Raw genomic sequence first — 19,315 nt, 5'->3', positions numbered from 1 at the left:
AGGTGGGACTTCTGGCATGGGCAGGCGGGTTGTGGCATCAGTTGTGGGTGCAGACAGCAGGTTCTGGAGCCCCAGCATGGAACCTGCCAGCAGTATCCACAGCTGACACTGTCACCTGCCTGGTGCAGTAGAAGCTCCTGCCTGGATCTACAGCTGATGCCACTGGCAGGAACTTTTGCCACAGTGGGAGGGTGGTGCCATCAGCTGTGGATGCTGCTGGTAGGTTCAACATCAGAGCTCTGAAACCTGCTGGCTGCACCCAGAGCTGATGCCACCATCCTCCTGCTGCAGCAGAAATACCCATCTGGGCCCACAGCCGATGTCGCTGCATCAATAGCTGATGCTGCTGGGTGGAAGCAGTACCACCTGCCCACCTAGCATGTCAAAAACAGCCCTGCCCACTTGCCTGGCACCATGTAGCAGCTGGAGCTAGAGCCGCTGGCCACCTGTGGGGCAAATCCAATGGGTTGGCAGCCATCCACCTGTAGGCTGGATCAAATCTTTTGGTGGGCCCACAGACCATATTTGACCTACTGCTGGTCTAGATGACCTCCTGAGGTCTTGTCCAGCCCTACTTTTCTGTGATCTATCTTTTGGCTTCAGTGCAGTGGTAAGGCTGGGCATGAGGGGCCAGCTTCCCCCCCCATCGTGGCTAAGCAACCACACTTCAGTGAATCAGTTTGTATGGGGTATGTGGGGCTGGGTGCAGAGCACTAATAAGAGAGATGTTGGGGAAATCATTGTGTGCAGGCTGGGGTCTCTCTAGGGGAGCACAAAAGATGACACTGGGATGCATGTGACCAAAAGGCTATATCCAGAAATGTGGCAACTGCCAGGACATTTAAAGGTCCTCAGCATTTTCCACTGCTTCTGTGGACACCAGGGTCCTGGCCAGGCAAGTGATAAGCTTGCACTCTGTATTCAGGTCCTCTGTGCGAAGCAGGGGCTCCGCCTGAGGAGACGGCTGACTCGAGCCAACATCAAGGAGAAGGTGAATGAGACAAAGAGAATCCTGGGAAAGCTGCGCTTCCTGGCTAAAGAGGTACATCTATATGTAAGGTGGTGTGGAGTCTCATCCTCTGTTGAGTTGTCCATTTTCTTACACTGAAATTCTTTTAGTATTTAAAGACTCCCTATTGAGTTCTTATGTAGACCCAGCCAAAGAACCAAGGCTGTTGGAAAATGATGTGTTACATGGAAGAGGCCTATTGAAAAGAGGGTCTTTCACTAGCTGAAGAAGGTGAGATAGAACAATATTCCAGGTACATCCATGTGATTTGCAAGCAGGATCAAATGATCCCACTCTGTTTGTGTTTCTTGTTTTTCTCCCAGTCCAGACTGACACGTAGGTCTAGTTCTTTCTACGTGGCTGCATATAATTAAAATCTGGATTCAGTCTCGGCATGGGCTTGGTTGTGGCCTCTCATCAATGGGTTTCTTATTAGGCATGCTCTGCAAATTTGGAATTTTAATTAAAATCTAATTAGCACACTCCAGCAGTCTCCACATAGATTAACAGATTGTTAGGGGCTGGAAGGGACCTTGTAGATCATTGGGTCCAGTCTCCCTGCACTAGGCAGTAAAAAACAGCTGGGGTCAAGTGACCCCAGCGAGGTGACTGTCCAGTCTCCTTTTGAAGGTTTCTAGGGTAGGTGACTGCACCACAACTGGGGGGAGTTTGTTCCGCAGTCTGGACACTCTGATTTTGAAGGAATTTTTCCTGGAATTGAGCCTGAAGCGGCCTTCCAGGAGTTTGTATTCATTGCTCCTGGCCTTCCCCAGGGGTGCCCTGGTGAACAGTTGTTCACCAAATTCTTGTTGTACTCCCCTGATGTAGCAGTAAGCTGCTATCAAGTCCCCTCTCAGCCTTTTCTCCTGTAGGCTGAAGAGGCCCTAGTCCCTCAGCCTCTCCTTGTGTGGCTTGTCTTGCAAGTCCCTGATGTCAGACTGATGCATGAGTCCCTGATCCCGTATCAGTGCCCCCGCACTTCAGAATTGCAGTGGGGGTGTTTTAACTAAAGCTCATTCAGTGAGCTTTAGTGAAAGCTCCCCTACTGCCATATTGAAGTCCAGGGATGCTGATGCATGAGATGCTGCAGGCTTTTTACTTAGAGCTGCTCTTGGGGCTGCTGAAATTAAAGTGCTCCCCTCCCCCTCCAGAGCACATGTAAAAATGCCCAAGGTGATTAAAATTGGTTGTGAAGTAATTATAACTAGCCAGCCTTGGCCACATTAATTCTGAAATGAGTGCATCACACAGAATGGAGTGAAATAACTTAAATGATTTAAATTTTTACCTCTTGTTATCTTTTGTGTGTGTTTCTACATATGCTTGTGTGAAGAAATGCACACAATACAAACTATAGGCGTTTTTACGTGAACTTTAGGGGTGAGTGGGGAGGCACTTTAATTAGAGCACCCACAGAGTTTCGTGTATCAGAGTCCCTACACTTCAAAATGGTGGCAGAGTTGCATTATTTAAAGGTTGTCGAACAAGCTTTAGTTAAAGTGCCCTCATTTTGAAGTTCAGGGATGCTGATACATGAGATGCAGAGGCTGGCTGGAGCACGGTAATTACCAAGTCTGCTCCTGTACACTGTAATTACAGTGCATTGGAGCAGCCTCTGGGCTCATGTACAGATACCTATGAGCAAACCTTTAACTTTCTCTCTCTCTTCCAAGTGCCTGTGGAGGAAATAAGTTGTCTGCCCTTTGTGTTTCTCCTGTGTGTGACAACTTGAAAACTTTTTTAAAGATTTTTTTTTATGTTAGAACTATCATGTCACTTCTGATTCTGTTATGAAATCTGTTATCAAACATTCTTACTAGAAAACTGACTGAATGAAAAGCCATAAAAAAATCTGAAGCTTGAGAAATAAAGAAGGGATGAGATTTTAGTACAGTATCATTAAACAAACAAAAACTCCTTTTTCATTGCTTTTGTCTCCATAGTTTCTGTGACATAAGTTTTCCTTTTTGCTTATATTGCACTTTTACAGTTTGCATTGCTATAACTGCAAAGAATGCTTTTTCTTATATAGGTAAGCCTTCTATCACCTGAGAAATGCACCAGAGAAAAGGTTCGACACTTCATTCATCTGAGGCCTCAGAAGTTTTAAACTCCACTTCTCTGGTCTTCCAAGTAAAACAGAGATGACTAGATATTCCAAATGTTTTGCAGCAAACACAAACAAATCTCTCTGTTTCTCTCTCTCTAAGAACTTCCAGGAAATGTAAAAGTGAATTTAATGTAACATTACAGCTACAGGCATACAATTTTAGAGGAAATACTGAAATGAAGTTTTCTCAGCAAAATGAGCTTGGCCTTGCAATATGCCTGGTACATTGTATAAAATAAAGAAATTAGAATATATTACATGATTAAGATTTGAAAAAATGTGCCCCTAAAGTTCAGCCTTTAACTACCAGATTTTCGTAAGTGCTGAGCAGCCAGGAGCTGCCTCTGAAATCAGCGGAAGTTCTGCCATTATCTTCAGCTGAAGCAGGATTAGGTCCCTAGTAGCCCCTTGCTGTGACATTCCTTCTGAGATTGCAAGTTGTCTTCCAGCCCCAGTGTACTCTCCCTGATGTCCTAATCTGGATGTTCAGCAATAACAAGCGTGTGGCATATGCAAGAATATCAGCACAGAATGTCCTCTACTCTGTGGTGGAAGAAGAGAAAGGCAAGGACTGTGCTAAGATCCAGACTGTTTTTTTAAAGGTAAACATCCTAACCAGATTTCTGCTTGTTTTATTCCATGTGGCCCTCCTTTTTCCCCCTCTCAACTCATTTTTAATTGTGTGAGGGAAAGTAATTATAAAACCAGCAAAATCAAAGCTACTTAAATGTGATGAGAATCCTGATCATTTCTAAAGCAGGTCCAAAAATATGAATTCCTGTGCTGCTGAAAACCAGCTCACTTCTCTCACTTATTATCTCTGCTTTTCAAAAACACTGTTCAGAGTAGGGGTTTTCCTCTCTATTTGGGAAATGTCCAATATTCAGATCAATGGGGAATCTCCATCACAAAATGAGATATCCAACACAGATGGCTTTTGTCCAGCTGCTGGGACTTATTAGGATGCTCCCGATCAAAGATTCAATCCCAAAGGCCTTTGGTCCATGGACAGCTGTATGCCTACATGTAAATTGGCACACCTCCCTTGCCTTATCTTCAAAGTGCTGTGAACCCGTACTCCTTCTAAGTTCAGAGAACTTTAGGAGTGCTCAGTATTTCTGCAAATCAGACCTCAGTCTGACAGCTATTGTTTTGTGTGCAAATTATGTGAATAAGTTGGACTTAATTATTTGTAAATGCAAAACAGTTAGTATCTTCAGTCATGGTATTTGTATTACATTTTCTCTGTTATGAAAAGAAGCAAGATGTTTTTGATGGTATCTTTTATTGGACTAACTGTAGGGAATGATGTTAAACAAGCTTTTGGGTACAAAGTGCTCTTCTTTAGCTTTGGGCCCAAGAAAGATGAGCCTCAGTTCTCAGGAACATTGACACCAAATCACTATCAGTAATCAGCCAGTGACTGAGAATGTTTTAAAAGTGTTTTAAATAGACACCATCTATCATTGCTCAGTCCCTCTGCTGTGTTCTTTTCCTTCCCTTTGCATCCCCTTGTCTTGTGAGGTTACAAAACTCTTGTGCCAAGACATTGAGCCAGTCAGGAATTTCAGATGGAATGCTTTTCTGTCAGAAAATGAAGATTTGTTAAAAACAAAACATTTTTACAGAGGCATTTCAATTTCTACAAGTTTCCTTTGGAAAAATGTAACACACATTTGGATAATTTTAAACATTCCATTGTGACATTTTTAACGGAACTTTAGTTTTTGTTTTGGAAAGAGGTTTCCAAATTTATTTCTATAAATAATTAAACTCAAATTGGAGCATAATGTTGTTAGTATGAACTTCCTGAGAAAGTTTTAAAACATTTTTGTCTGCTCCATTCCAAAATGGAAAAAAAATCTACTTGTGAAATTTCCCATGAAATAGAAAATCTGGTTCTACCATATCTCTGCTTCTCACCATCTGGAAAATGCTCTGCTTGCTACCAGCTACACCAACAATGAGCCATTAATGTCTGAATCCAAAGTGAAATTAATTTTCTGTCTTCCAAGGTTCCAGGTTCAAGCACTGGAGAGATTTTTGCCAAACTTGAGATCTATATGTGGCTTGGAGTAACAAAGTATGCGAAGAACTGCAGTGCAGAGTTGCCTGAGGAATTTAAACCTCTGTATGAAAATGGTCAGCAGACAGCAGCACGGCTTCCAGCACACATACCACCCAGCCGGCTCACCAGGGATGGTGAGTGCAGGCTGCATTGATGCCACCTGTGACCTGTCCGTACCACATTCAGGAGGGTGCTGAGCTGAGGTGGCCTTGCTGAATGTCCAGTTCCAAGCACTAGGGAAACTGTTGTACATACTTTCCTTCTTAATCCCCTGTGGAGTGTGCCTATTCCACAGCAGTACTTTAGACCTCCTTAGAAAAAAACCATTACCTCTTTGGGATTGGTATGGAGCCATCAGTCTTGGAGTCAGAAAGAAGAGAGCACTTCAGCCCTGCTCATGAACCATTTGTTTTCTAGGATTTATAGTTCTAGCAGAATGCCACAGAGACTTCCCAACTTCCCTGCACTGGCAAGAGGAAAGGGAAAAATATGGCTTCACACAGTCCCTGTGATTGCTTGGTGAGCCCAGCATTGTTAGTGGTAGGCTGCAGAATGAACGAACTGTGCAAAACCTATCCAGAAGTTCACCAGCTTTGCTGAGGCCTGAGTTCTTCAAGGGGCACATGTTCATAGCAAATCACTCCAAAACTTAACATTCCAAATACCCTAGGGCAGTGGTTATCAGAGGGGACAATAGGGCCACCAAATATGCACTCTTGGAGATATCTTGACCCAAGCAACTTCAGAAGACACTTACCCTCCTCACCATGCTATACTTCACTTGCCCTTAGCTAGCTTAGACGTGCTGTTTGTATGTATACACCGGTTATATGAAGACTTGGTTGGGAAACTGAGAGGTTTGCTCTTTTTTTCTTGCCAGACTTCAACTATTTCCAGCTACGAGCACATTTATACCAGGCGCGGGGAATCCTCCCTGCAGATGACAATGGCCTGTCAGATCCATTTGCAAGAGTGGTGTTTTCAACACAGTGCCAGACCACCCAGGTAAGGCCCTCCTGTTTGGTTGCACTGTATGTCTATCACATATGCTCCAGGAGGTTCATTTGTGGGACAGATTATGCTTTCCCTACTGTAATGTCTGAAGTTGGTATCACTCAAAGTGCTTGAGGAGATCGTCTTACATTTTAATAACATTTGATAGAGAGACATTTTCATGCCCTCTGAGCAGTGTTAGTACATTTAGGAAATTTTGGCAATAAATTATTTTAGCATACATTGTCTTAAAGTGAGCTTGCCTGACGAACTGGTAAGTTCTAAAAGAATGCTCTCATCTCATGTTCTTATTGTCTAGGCTTCTCATAGGAATTGGACATGTACACACTGCACTGAACATGTTAGTGTGCACAACCCCCCCATCATACTGCAGTAGGGTTGTATTTCTTATCCACACCCCTCACTCTTCCCTTAAAAGGCTATTTGTATGTGCAAATTTGATTAAATTCCAAGAACTGTAGCAAGTTCCATTAATCTTCCTTTGTCTTCATGTAGACATTGGAGGAGACACTGAGCCCAATGTGGAATGAATTGCTTTTGTTTGACCAGCTTGTTATTGATGGAAAGAGAGAAGACTTGAAAACTGAGACGCCAATTGTTATCATCAATATATTTGACTATAATAAATTTGTAAGTACAATAATAATGTTCTGCCCCTCCCCCTCTTAAGTCTCAGCATGGGAAAGAGTTTGAAGAAAACCGAGATAACGTGTGTGTGTGTGTGTGTGTGTGTATGTGTATTATTCTCATATGTACCAGTGCACTGATTCTATTTGGCAACACTGTTGGGAGAGTCTACCTCTACTGGCAATTTTTAAGTAATACAGAACTGTTAGTAGTGGCAGCCTTGTTAAGCCTGGGCCAGGCTTCTTGCTAAATCCTGTGATCAGTCTACCTGATTTTGTAAGATAGCATTTTTTCCTTTGAGTTCTTTTAAATTTAGCCAAGCCAGAGGGGACCAGTTGATTCTAGAGGAGGTGAAGGGAGATGGCTCACAGATGTGGCTGAACCAGACACTGAGTTCTGTTCTGCAAAATAGGCATATCTGCCAACCTGAACATTCCCTTAGCGTAGGAGTGGTTACTGCATCTCTTCAGCTCAACCATGCCCCAGGATTCATAGCAGGAACACGATGTGGCCCAGCTGTGCCCTGGTGTAGAGTTCTAAAGTGACCACAGACAGTTAGTCTAAGTGAATCTTACCTCATGTGGCCTCAGCCTTTCACCACCTCAGCTTCCCTTCCTCAGTCAAAAGAACCACTGCAACTTTTGCTTTGAAGCCCTGGACCTCCAACCCCCACTCCCCATATACTTATTTGCATCCAACTGCTGGGGCTGCATGCTGGCCATGTGTGTGCGTGTGTGCACAGCTGTACATGTGCCTGCTGCCTCTAGTTGCCCCAACCACCTCCTTGCAGGCTAGAATGCTGCCAGCCTGCAAGGGGAAACCCTCAGTTTTGTGCATTTTTCTGGGACTGTTTCAGATATTCTTGTGATCCACTTTTAGGTCATGACCCACAGGTTGAGAAACACTGATCTAGTCCAATCCCATGCCTAAGGAAGGATCATCCCTATCCAAACCATGACACACAAACTATAATTTAAATTCTGCATAAGACTGCCATCAACCCTGACACAACACAGATCTAACACTCTACCTTGCCACAGGTAAAGCAGGGGAACCATGTTAGCCAATATCCTACTTGTAGAAAATGTTGTCAATATATGCTCAAGAGGTCCTGTGTAGAGGGCCCTGTCTGTCCCCTGCTACAGAGGAAAGCAAAAACCCTCATGTCCAAACCAATCTGATGATGGGTAAAATTGTTTTCTGGCCCCAAATATGGTGATCAGTCTGACCCTCTAGTCAGGAATCTCTGGCTTCAGTCCCAGCAGGAGCATTGGCACACCGAAGTCAAAGTCCCCAGCCTTGGTTGTAGCCAACACCCAATGCTTCTGGGAACGCTTAAAAATACCCTGACACATATAGCAGAAAAGTGGTGGCGGGGGGGAGGAGGGTGTAATCACCAAAGCCCAGAAACATGGAAAATACCTGTGGTAGAACATAGGCATATCTATGCCTAGATCATCTTCAACTAGTGGCTGCCCAACCTGTTCTTGAACACCTCCAGTGATGGAAAATCCACAACTTCCCTAGGTAGTATATTCCACTGCTTCACTGTTCTTACAGTGAAGAAGTTTTTCTGGATTTCCAGTCTAAACTTACTTTGTTGCCATTTCCAGCCATTGACCAGCATCTTCCTCTCTGCAGCAAGAGAGAAAAGATGCTTTCCCTCTGCTTCATGGCAGGCTTTCAAGTATTTGAAGACTGCTATCATGTTCCTTCTTAAGTGCCTTTTCTGCATGCTGAACCTGCCTAGCTCCTTCAGCCTCTCCTCGTATGACTTGCCTTTGAAGCCCTTGATCAACTTTGTTGCCTGTCTCTGTACCCTCTCTAATTTCTCCACATCCATTTTAAAATGTGGAGCCCAGAACAGCACACAATACTTCAAATGAGGCCTAACCAAGTGCCAAGTACAGAGACATTATCACCTCCTGTGTCTTGTACCTAATGCTTCTATTGATGTATCCCAAAACTGCATTTGCCTTTTGAGTGGCTGCATCACACTGAAAACTCATATTGAATATGTGGTCTACCAAGGCTCCCAAGTCCTTTTCCATAGTGCTGCTAGCCAGCCAGGTGTGACCCATTTTATAATTGTTTTTGATTATTCTTCCTGAAGTTGTTGCACTTTGCATTTGTCCTCATTGAACTTCATCCTGTTAGCTCTAGCCCAAGTTTCTAACCTGTCAAGATCTTTCTGAATTGCCTTCATGTCCTCCAATGTGTTTGCAGTCCTTCCCAGTTTTGTGTCATCTGCAAACTTGCTCTAGAAGCTTTTTATGCCAGCGTCTAAATAATTAATAAACATGTTGAACAGCAGCAGGCACGGGACAGACCTCTGTGGCACTCTGCTTGAAGCCTGCTGCCATTCTAACATGGACCTGCTAATAATTACCCTTTGCTATTGAGCCAGTTATCTATCCATCTTAAAGTAGTTTTATCCAGCCCACCTTTCTCCAGTTTGTTTATGAGAAGATTGTGTGGGACCTTGTCAGAAGCCTTGCTGAAATCCCCATACACTGTATCTACAGCATTCCCTTCATCCAAGTTGTTACTTTGTCAAAGAAGGAAAGGTTTGTTTTACACAATTTGTTTTCCATAAATCCATGCTGGCTGTTTGTGATCAGGCCTCCCTCTTTCAGGTGCTTACAAATGACCTTCCTTAGTGCCTGCTCCAGTAACTTCCAAGGTGAGGCTAACCCAGGGGTGGGCAATTATTTGAGCCCGAGGAGCCTCACAGGGAGTTTTGATCAGCTGTCATGGGCTACAGCACCCTTCCCCCCACACCCAACAACTCACCAAAACTCTCTATGGGGCTCTGGGTGGGTCAGGAACACTGATTGGGAGCAGGAAGGGTGTGATCCACTCCCTGTACAGCAAAAGCCACAGCTGGGGGCAAGGGGAGCAGAACAGACTTACCAGCTCAGTTCCTGGCCAGTATGTGTAGCTTCCAGCAGGGCTGTTTCCAGTGAAGCTGCAGCTGGCTGGGTGCTGCTGTGCTTCCCTTGCTTCCAGTGGAGGCTCCTCCTCCTGCTTCTGTCTCACCACTCTGGGCAGGGGGGAAGCTTCAGCCGGGCGGCGTCCACTGAAGCAAGGGGAGCACAGCAGCACCTGGCCAGCTGCAGCCACACTGGGAACAGCCCCATCAGAAGTTGTACACTGGCCAGGGCCTGGGCTGGTGGGTGCCAGCAGGAGTGTGGCGGGAGCTGCTGTGGCAGGACTGGATGGGGCTTGGCTCCATGCAGAGCACCACAGGGGCAGTCTCGGGTCAGATCCAGTCAGTTGGTGGGCCAGATTTCGCCTGTTGGCTGTATTTTGTCCAACCCTGGGATAACTAGTATGTAGTTTTCAGAGTCTTCCTTCTTGCCTTTTTTAAAGAGGAGGACTACACTAGCGCTTTTCCAGTCCTTTGGTACCTGGCCCGTCTCCCATGACTTCATGAAGATCATTGCCAAGGACTCTGAGATCTGCTCTGCCAGTTCCTTCAGGACCCTGGGTTGAAGCTCATCCAGCCCTGCTGCCTTCAATTCTTTCAAACCCAACAGAAGTTCTCTGATAGCCTCTTCTGTTATCTCCCCTCAACTTGTCCCCTTCTTTGTCAAAATAATCTCTTTAGTTGGGACCTTCTGAATTCATGGCAGAGGTAGAATGCACAGCGGCTCCTTTAATATTGCATGTTCCCCTGTGTACACCTCACCCCTTCCCCCCCAGCCCCCCCCCAGCTGCTGATTAGCAGAGGGTCCCGCTGCTCCCTTCTGATCAGCAGGGAAGCTAAAACTGTGGTTTTAAACATGGCACCATTTTTGCTTCCCTACCAATCAGCAGCAAACAGCAGGGCCATCTGGGGTCCCTCAGCTAATCAGCGGTAGGAGGAAAAAATGGCACCATAATTTAAACCACAGTTTTCACTTCCCTGCGGCTGAGCAAGCTACAAGTGGGGCCCCTCCACCAATCAGCAGGGGGTGGCAGGAGTGCAAGGGACCCTGCAAGATTAAAGGAGCCACAGTATACCCCACTTCCACCATGAATTCACTAGGTCCGTACCTATTAGGTGTCTGGCTGCAGCTCAGTGGTGCATGTAAGGGGTGCATGGGGGTGCACATGCACCCCCGAGGGCACCAGTGCACCCCCTGAGTGGCTGCACTTGCCGCTTAGGAGATGGGCAGGGGGAGGCAGGTGGGAGCGCCAGTGCCTCCCCTGCAAGCACCAGCCAATCGCTGCAACCACTCCCAGAAGCAGCCACAGCCATTCTTGGAAGCAGCTGCAGCAGTCGGCCATTGCGAGATTGGTTGCAGGGTGGGGGACTCCTGTTTGGCAGGATTGGCCATGGGGGGACCCCCTCCCCCATCAGGGAGCCTGGTTGCAGGGGGGAGCATGTGTCACCCATGCTGTAGCTTAATTTTTTAGTGAAGACTGAGACAAAGTAGCTGTTGAGTAGCTCTGCCTTTGCATCTTCAATTAGGAGTTCCCCTGGCATGTTAACAGAGGACCCACAGTTTCCTTTGTTCTTCTTTTCTGGCCAACATACTTCTAAAACCTCTTCTTGTTGTCCTTAACCTCCTTTGCCAGGTGCTCATTCTTTATCTTTGTTTTCTTGATTTTGTCCCTCCAGGTTCCTGTAATTTCCTGCTATGCTTCCTTAATACTCTGCCCATTCTTTCATTGCTTTCCTTTTTGCATTTGAGGCATTTTAGAAGCTCCTTGTGCAGCCCCATTGGTCCTTGCCATTGCTTCTGTGCTTCCATAATGTTTCAAAAGTTTCTTGTTGGATTTCCAGTGCTGTGCTCTTAGCTCTCAGCCCTCCTGGGCACCTTTATCCTTCAGTCTCTCTCACTGGAACACCGCACCTTTTAGCTCCTTGAATCAGATGAAATCCGCCTTTTTTAAATTTGGCATTCTAATTTTGCTGACCTAATGTTTTCCCTGTCTCAGGATCTGGAATTCTGTCATATTGTGATCTCGTCCCCACAAAGTACCCATTAGCTTCACAACTCCACTAGTTCTTCCCTGTTGGTCGGAACAAGATCCAAGATAAATGATCCCCTGGTTGTTTCTTCCACTTTGGGGAATAGAAAATTGTCCTCCACACAAGTTAGGAACTGGTTAGACATTATATATTTGGCTGCATTGTTCTTCCAGCAGATGTCTGGAAAACTGAAGTCTCCTATCAGTACCATCCCATAGCTTTTGGATAGATCTGTCACATGCTTGAAGAATGTCTCATCCACCTCCTCTTTCAGATTTGGTGGCCTGTAATAAGTCCCCACCATTATATCAGTGCCACATCTTTTACCTTTCAGATTCACCTGACTGCTTTCTGCTTTGCCATTTTCTTCCTCCTAAATCAGGGAACAAATGTGCGTATTTCTGACATACAAGGCAAAAGCACCACCTTTTCTCGCAACCCTGTCATTCTAAAAAGTATAACTTTCCTGTTAACATTCCAGTTGTAAGAGCTGTCCCACCAGGTCTTGGTGATGTCAAGGAAGTCATTGTTCTTTTCACAGACTTCAGCTTCCAACTCAGCTTGTTTATTCCCCGTGCTTCTCGTATTTGTAAACATGCATCAGATGTATTTCACATTTTGACCTCCTTGCCTCCCTTCTGCACCACTTCATAAATTTCATAGACATTAGGGGCCGGAAGGGACCTCGTGAGAACATCAAGTCCAGCCTCCCCACCATAGGCAGGAAGTCAGCTGGGATCAAGTTATTCCAGCAAGAAAAATATCCAGACATTTTGTGAAAGAGTCCAGAGTAGGTGCTTGCACCACTTCGGGAGGGGGTGGGAGGGTGGGGGTTTGTTCCAGACCCTGGACACATGCACCGTAAAGAACTTTTTCCTTATGTCTAGTCTAAATCGGTCTTCCTGGAGTTTGTGGCCATTAGACTTTGGGGAGGTCTGGTGAACAGCTGTTCTCTCAGGTCCTGATGTACCCCTCTTATATAATTGTAGGCTGCTACCAAGTCACCGCTGAGCCTTCACTTTTCCAAACTGAAGAGTCCCAAATCCTTAAGTCTCTCCTCATATGGCCTGCCCTCCAGGTATTGGATCATATGAGTGGCTCTCCTCTGGACTCTCTCAAGCTTTTCCACATCCCTCATGAAGTGTGGGGCCCAAAACTGGACACAGTACTCCAGCTGTGGCTTCACCAAGGCCTAGTAAAGCAGGAGGATGACATCCCTGGTTTTGCTTGAGATGCCAGAGTTCGGTTTGCTTTGCCAGCCACAACATCGCATTGGTGACTCATATTCATCTTGTGGTCAGTCAGGACCCCCAAGTTACTTTTGTTCATGGTGCCAGCAAGCATAGCACTGCCAAGCTTGTAAGTGTGTTGAGAGTTCTTCCTACTGAGGTGGAGCACCTTACACTTCTAAACATTGAAGGCCATCCAGTTTTGGTCGGCCCACCTTGACAGCATGTCCAAGTTGGCCTGTATCCCCAGCCTGTCCTGCAGGGCAACTGCCCTCCCCCATAATTTGGTGTCATCCACAAACTTTGCCAGTTCACATCTGACTCCTGACTCCAGATCATTAATGAAGATGTTAAAGAGTACCAGTCCAAGTACTGAGCCCTGAGGGACTCCACTGCTCACCGTGCGCCATGTTGTTTTGCTCCCGTCAACTAGTACTCTTTGGGTCTGACCCTATAGCCAGTTACCTAGCCATCAGACCATAAGGTGATCAAGGCCACAGTTCCCCAGCTTAGCCAAGAAGACAACATGGGGAACTAGGTCAAAAGCTTGTTTGAAATCCAGATATATGACATCTACATTATCTCCTTGTCCAGGGCTTGTGTCACCTGGTCATAGGAGGAGATCTGAAAGAGGAGGTGGATGAGGCATTTTTCAAGCATGTGACCAATCTAGCCAAAAGGCTGTAAGAACAGTGAAGCAGTGGAATATACTGCCTAGGGAGGTTGGTCAGGCAAGACCTGCCAGTCACAAAGCTGTGTTGGCAGGCCTTCAGAAGCTTGCCTTCTGTTAGTCTGGCGTTGATGGATCCCTTGACAATTTTCTCTAGGGTTTTTTGAGGGGTGGACATCAGACTGATTGGTCTGTAATTCCCTGGGTCATTCCTCCTCCCTTTCTTGAAGATAGGGACCATGTTGGCTCTTTTCCAGTCTTCTGGGACCTCACCTGAGCACCACAAATTTTCAAGTAACTCTTGCCAAAGGGTGTGCAATGATGTTTCATAGTTTCATAGTTTCATAGTAGCTAGAGTCGGAAGGGACCTAGGAAGATCATCTAGTCCGACCCCCTGCCTTGGCAGGAAAGAGCACCAGGGTCAGATGACCCCGGCAAGGTGCTCATCTAACTTCCTTTTAAAAATCCCCAGGCTAGGAGCCTGCACCACTTCCCCTGGAAGCCGGTTCCAGGCCCTAGCCACCCTGACTGTGAAGTAGCGCCTCCTAATATCTAATCTAAACCTACCCTCCGCCAGCTTGTGACCGTTATTCCTGGTCACTCCTGGCAGCGCACGGGGGAACAGGGACTCCCCCAATACCTGCTGATCCCCCCTGACCAGTTTGTAGCAGGCCACAAGGTCCCCCCTTAACCTTCTCTTGTGGAGGCTAAACAGGTTCAGGTCCCGTAGCCTCTCCTCATAAGGCTTGCCCTGCTGACCCCTGATCATACGAGTGGCCCTCCTCTGGACTCTTTCCATATCGTCCACGTCCCTCTTGAAGTGTGGTGCCCAGAACTGGACGCAGTACTCCAGCTGCGGCCTGACCAGTGCCGCATAGAGGGGGAGGATCACCTCCCTGGACCTGCTCAAGATGCATCTGTGGATGCATGACAGGGTACGGTTGGCCTTCTTGACTGCCTCCCCACACTGCCGGCCCATGTTCATCGTGGAGTCAATGACGACTCCAAGATCCTTTTCCATCTCCGTGCTGGCAAGAGGGGAGTTCCCCAACCTGTAAGTGTGGTGCCGGTTATTCCTCCCCATGTGCAACACCTTGCACTTATCAGTGTTAAACCCCATCCTATTCTCATCCGCCCACCGTTGCAACCTGTCAAGGTCAGCTTGTAGCCTATTGCACCCTTCTAGTGCACCCACATCCCCCCACATCTTAGTGTCATCAGCAAACTTGAACAGGGTGCTTTCTACCCCCTCATCCAAGTCACTGATGAAGATGTTGAACAGTGCGGGCCCGAGGACCGAGCCCTGCGGAACCCCACTGCCCACGTCCTTCCAGGTCGAGAAGAACCCATCCACTACCACCCTCTGGGTGCGGCCCTCTAACCAGTTGGCTACCCATTTGACCGTGTGGGCATCGACACCACAGTCTCCCAGCTTTTTGATGAGGACAGGGTGAGAGACAGTGTTGAAAGCCTTCCGGAAGTCCAGAAAGACTACATCCACAGCAACCCCTGCGTCTAATGATTTGGTGACCTGATCGTAAAAGGCCACCAGGTTGGTCTGACAAGACCTGCCACTGATGAACCCATGTTGGTTGCCCCTGAGCATGCATTCCCCCGCAAGGCCCTCCTGGATGTGTGCCAGGATAATTTTTTCAAAGAGCTTACTCGGGATTGATGTCTGCCAGCCCCTTCAAGATTCTTGGGTGTATTCCATCAGGTCCTGCAGACCTGTGAATGTCCAGATTCTCAAGGTGTTCCTTCACCTGATCCACATCAGTTTTATACACCAGCAGGCAGGGACCGCATCCAGGCAGACCTGGATAGGTTAGAGAAGTGGGCAGATCTGAACAGGATGTGGTTCAACAAGGGTGCTGCACCTGGGGAGAGGGAACCAGCATTATGGTTATAGGTTAGGGGCTGACCCTCTTGGCAGCACAGAGGCAGAGAGGGATCTTGGAGTCAGGATTGACTCCAGGATGAATATGAGTTGGCAATGCGACAAAGCAATAGGCAGAGCCAACCACACCCTGTCTTGCCTCAACAGGGGCATCACTAACAGGTCCAGAGAGGTCTTGCTCCCCCTCTACGAGGCACTGACCAGGGCACAGCTGGAGTACTGTGTCCAGTTCTGGGCGCCGCACTTCAAGAGGGACGTGGAGAACCTGGAGAGAGTCCAGAGGAGGCCACTCGTATGGTTGAGGGCCTCTGTGGCCAGCCCTATGAGGAGAGGCTGAGGGACCTGAATCTCTTCAGTCTCCACAAGAGGAGACTGAGGGGGGATCTTGTGGCTGCCTACAACTTTATCAGGGGCCACCAGCAGGGACTTGGGGAAAGTCTGTTTACCAGGGCCCCCCTTGGAGTCGCCAGGACCAATGGCCACAAGCTGAGGGAGGATAAGTTTAGGTTAGATATTAGGAAGAACTACTTCACTGTAAGGGTGGCCAAAGCCTGGAATAGGCTTCCCAGAGAAGTGGTGCTCTCATCTTCCCTGGAAATCTTCAAGAGGAGACTGGATAGGCACCTGGCTGGGGTCTTATGACCCCTGCCACCCCCAGTGCTCCTTCCTGCCCATGGCAGGGGGTCTGACTAGATGATCTGTCTAGGTCCCTTCTGACTCATTGATTCTATGATTCTATGAACTTTGTCATTTCTGGCCTGATCTGGATGAAACTTATAGGAATGGTAGCCCCTTCCGAGGGCATGAAGTCTACCAAGTTTCAAGGAGATAGATGCAGGGGGTTCAGGGAAACTGCACCCCAAATTCTTGAAAGTAAAACTTATGTCATGTGTATGTATTAAGCCACAGCAGGGTCAGAACTGCAGGCATGCTAGCCCTTGCTGAGGCCACAAAGCCTGTCAAGTTTCAAGGAGATGGGTGCACGGGTTTGGGGGAAACTGTACCTCAAACTGCGGACAAGCAAAACTCGTGACATGGGTGACACTGTGTGTTAAGGCACAGCAGGGTGAAAGCTGCAGGCCTTCTAGCCCCTGTGGAGGTCACGAAGCCTGCCAGCTGTTAAGGTTTTGGGTCATGCACCCCTAGATGCTAACCAGCAAAACTCATGACATGGGTGCCTGTGCAACTGCTGCTTCTCATCAGGCAGCACGACTGAAGATCCCCCATCACTTGCCACCATAGACGTGGGGGTAATAATTGACCACAGTATGAACATGAGCCAGCAGTGCGATGCTGTAGCCAGCAGGGCCAACAATACCCTGGCATGCATCAATTGATGCCTCTCCAGCAAAGCCAGTCCCCTGCACCAATCAGGAAAGACAACTGGGGGTCAGGTGACCCCAGCAAGGTGACTGTCTAGTCTCCACTTGAAAATTTCCAGGGTAGGTGATCGCACCATCTTTGGAGGTTTTGTTTCAAGCCTGTTTTGAATATATCTGTTTCTTTTTGATTTTGCTGTTTTGACCTCGAAACAAGTCAGAACAGTATTGAAACAAGACTGGTGGTGAAATTTTGCACAGCCCTAATAACCCTCCCTTGTGGAACCTAACTTAAAGGCTTCCTTACTAGGTTGGCCTGATGATGTCCAAAGATGCTCTTCCCTGTTCTCATGAGATGGATCCCATCTCTTGATAGCAGTCCTCCTCTCAAGATCATCTTCCTGTTGTTGCAGAAGCTGAAGCCTTCACATCAATGCCACCATCTCAGCCACACTTTCATTTTCAGGATATGCTGGTCTGTACCTGGACCCCTGACTTTCACAAGAAAAATCAATGAGAACACCACTTGTGCTCTAAGCATCTTAATTTTCTTGCCAAGAGCCTCATAGTCATCTCTGATCTGCTCAGTCATTCCTTACAGTATCTTTGGTTCCTATGTGGACAAAAAGGAACTGGTAGTGGTTTGAAGGATGGATGAGCTTTGTCAAACTCTGTGACATCCTGAACTTGGGCTCCAGGCAGGCAGTACATTTCCTAGGCCCCGAAATCTGGATGACAAATTGGTGCCTCTATCTCTCACAGAAGCGAGTCACCAACCACCACCACTCTTCTCTTCCTTTTTGATGCAGTGGACCTAGAGCCACTGTCCTTGGGGCTTTGTACTTCCTGCTCTCTAGGCTGCTGTCTCCTCTGTCTCATGCCTGCAGAGGTAGTTAGCTGTATTAATGTCAGTTCAGGCAGAAGGTAGGGTATGTTTGCACCTTACAGACAAATTAAATCAGACATCTATAAGCAGCAGATGAAGTAAGCTGAGGCTTATGAAAAACTTATGCATCTCTGATCTAGTTTGTCTGTAAGGTGCAAATTTACCCTGCCTTCTTCAGCCACATTTATAACCAATCACATACAGTGTTTTTTTCCCATAGGACCCCTGTCTCATTCAGGTCCAACAAATGAATCAGGGTCGTATAGTGAAAAAACAGTATTAGAGCTCAGCCTCATTCACTCACAGAGCTGTAAAGAGCAAAGCAGAAAACTTCAGGAATAGAAAGACAGCCTTGTGAGTAACAATAAGTGTCACTCTGCAAGCCTTAAGCTAAAGTTGCTTTTGCAACTGTAGGACACTGAGCTAGGCACTTACAGCTAGTATTCAGTAACACATTATTAGTAATTCTCATTTTGTAGATGATGAACCTGGTTTACTGTAGTGGTGTATGCTTTCACTTGGAGTGGAAGGCATTAGGGCTGTGCAAAGCTTTGGGTGCTAATTCAATTCGGAGGAGATTTGGCCTGATTTGGTGGCTGAATCTCCAGATCTAAATTGAATTGGGACCAGTTAAAAGGTCCAAATTGATTCTGAAGCTCTCTGAATCGATTCAGAAAAGATTTGGAGAGCTTCAGTGACTTGGGCAGTCCCCACCTGCTGCAGCAGGGAGCTGGACCTGAACTTCAAGCTGGTAAATAGGGAGCAGGGGAGCTGAAGGAGGGGGGAGGGGACCATAGGGGGAACCCCCACCAGGTCCCATACCTGCCTGCTCCCCCAGCCTCCCCCCCCATGGCTGCTCCACCTGCCCAAGCTTTGGATCTTTTAAGAAAAAGAACGAAATAAAAACCCTGGACTCACTGACTCCTGCAGTGGCCTTGGGGCTTCTGGGGGCTTATGCAGAGCCCCCCACAAGGGGACAAGTGGAGCAACCATGGGGGGCTGGGATAGCGAGGGGGGAGGTCAGGGGGCTCGTGGCAGAGCCCCCCACGTAGTTTGGGGCAGCATGGGGCAATGGGGATTGCCTCCCCGCTGGGCAGCAGCCGGTGAGCGGGGGCTTTTTTTTTCAAAGAGCCGGGAGCTGGGCTGGGCAGGGCAGCCATTGAGAGTGGGCAGGGGATGGGGCCTGTGTGATTCAGCTGATTTGGCAGCAACTGAATCTCTGAATCAGATTCAGCCAAATCGATTTGGGACAGTGATTCGAATCACCAAATTGAATCACTGTCCCCCGAATTGGCTGAATCCAAATCCAAATCCAAAGCAAATACTAGCTGCTTCACACAGGCCTAGAAGGCAGTAGGAATTGTTTATCCTTAGCCCTCTGTGGCAAGGGTGTGTCTTTGTTTTAACATTTTGTAGAGTTATAAAATAGACGAATGAATGTTTCCCAAGGATTGTCTTACATTTATTGAATTAATTTTCTGCAGTTGTCACAGTTTGTATTATAGGTCACCAAACATATATAGGTC

At 47.1% G+C, this 19,315-nt stretch overlaps 1 protein-coding gene across 1 annotated transcript in view; it reads left to right on the top strand.

Annotated features, from left to right (window-relative positions):
• The window catches only part of LOC149856500 (fer-1-like protein 4), a 120,551-nt gene that overhangs the window by 56,287 nt on the left and 44,949 nt on the right, over positions 1-19,315 (top strand). The window contains exons 21-25 of the mRNA XM_090065282.1: positions 926-1,042; positions 3,569-3,721; positions 5,135-5,321; positions 6,068-6,192; positions 6,697-6,831. Of these exons, the coding sequence (XP_089921408.1) occupies positions 926-1,042; positions 3,569-3,721; positions 5,135-5,321; positions 6,068-6,192; positions 6,697-6,831 (717 nt within the window). The remainder of the gene's footprint in view (positions 1-925; positions 1,043-3,568; positions 3,722-5,134; positions 5,322-6,067; positions 6,193-6,696; positions 6,832-19,315) is intronic.

The sequence above is a fragment of the Crocodylus siamensis genome, chromosome 10 (assembly GCF_052110815.1).
Source record: "Crocodylus siamensis isolate JL-2025a chromosome 10, ASM5211081v1, whole genome shotgun sequence".
NCBI lineage: Eukaryota > Metazoa > Chordata > Crocodylia > Crocodylidae > Crocodylus > Crocodylus siamensis.
The sequence above is the reverse complement of the archived record's forward strand: the minus strand, read 5'-3'. Positions and strand labels throughout refer to the sequence as shown.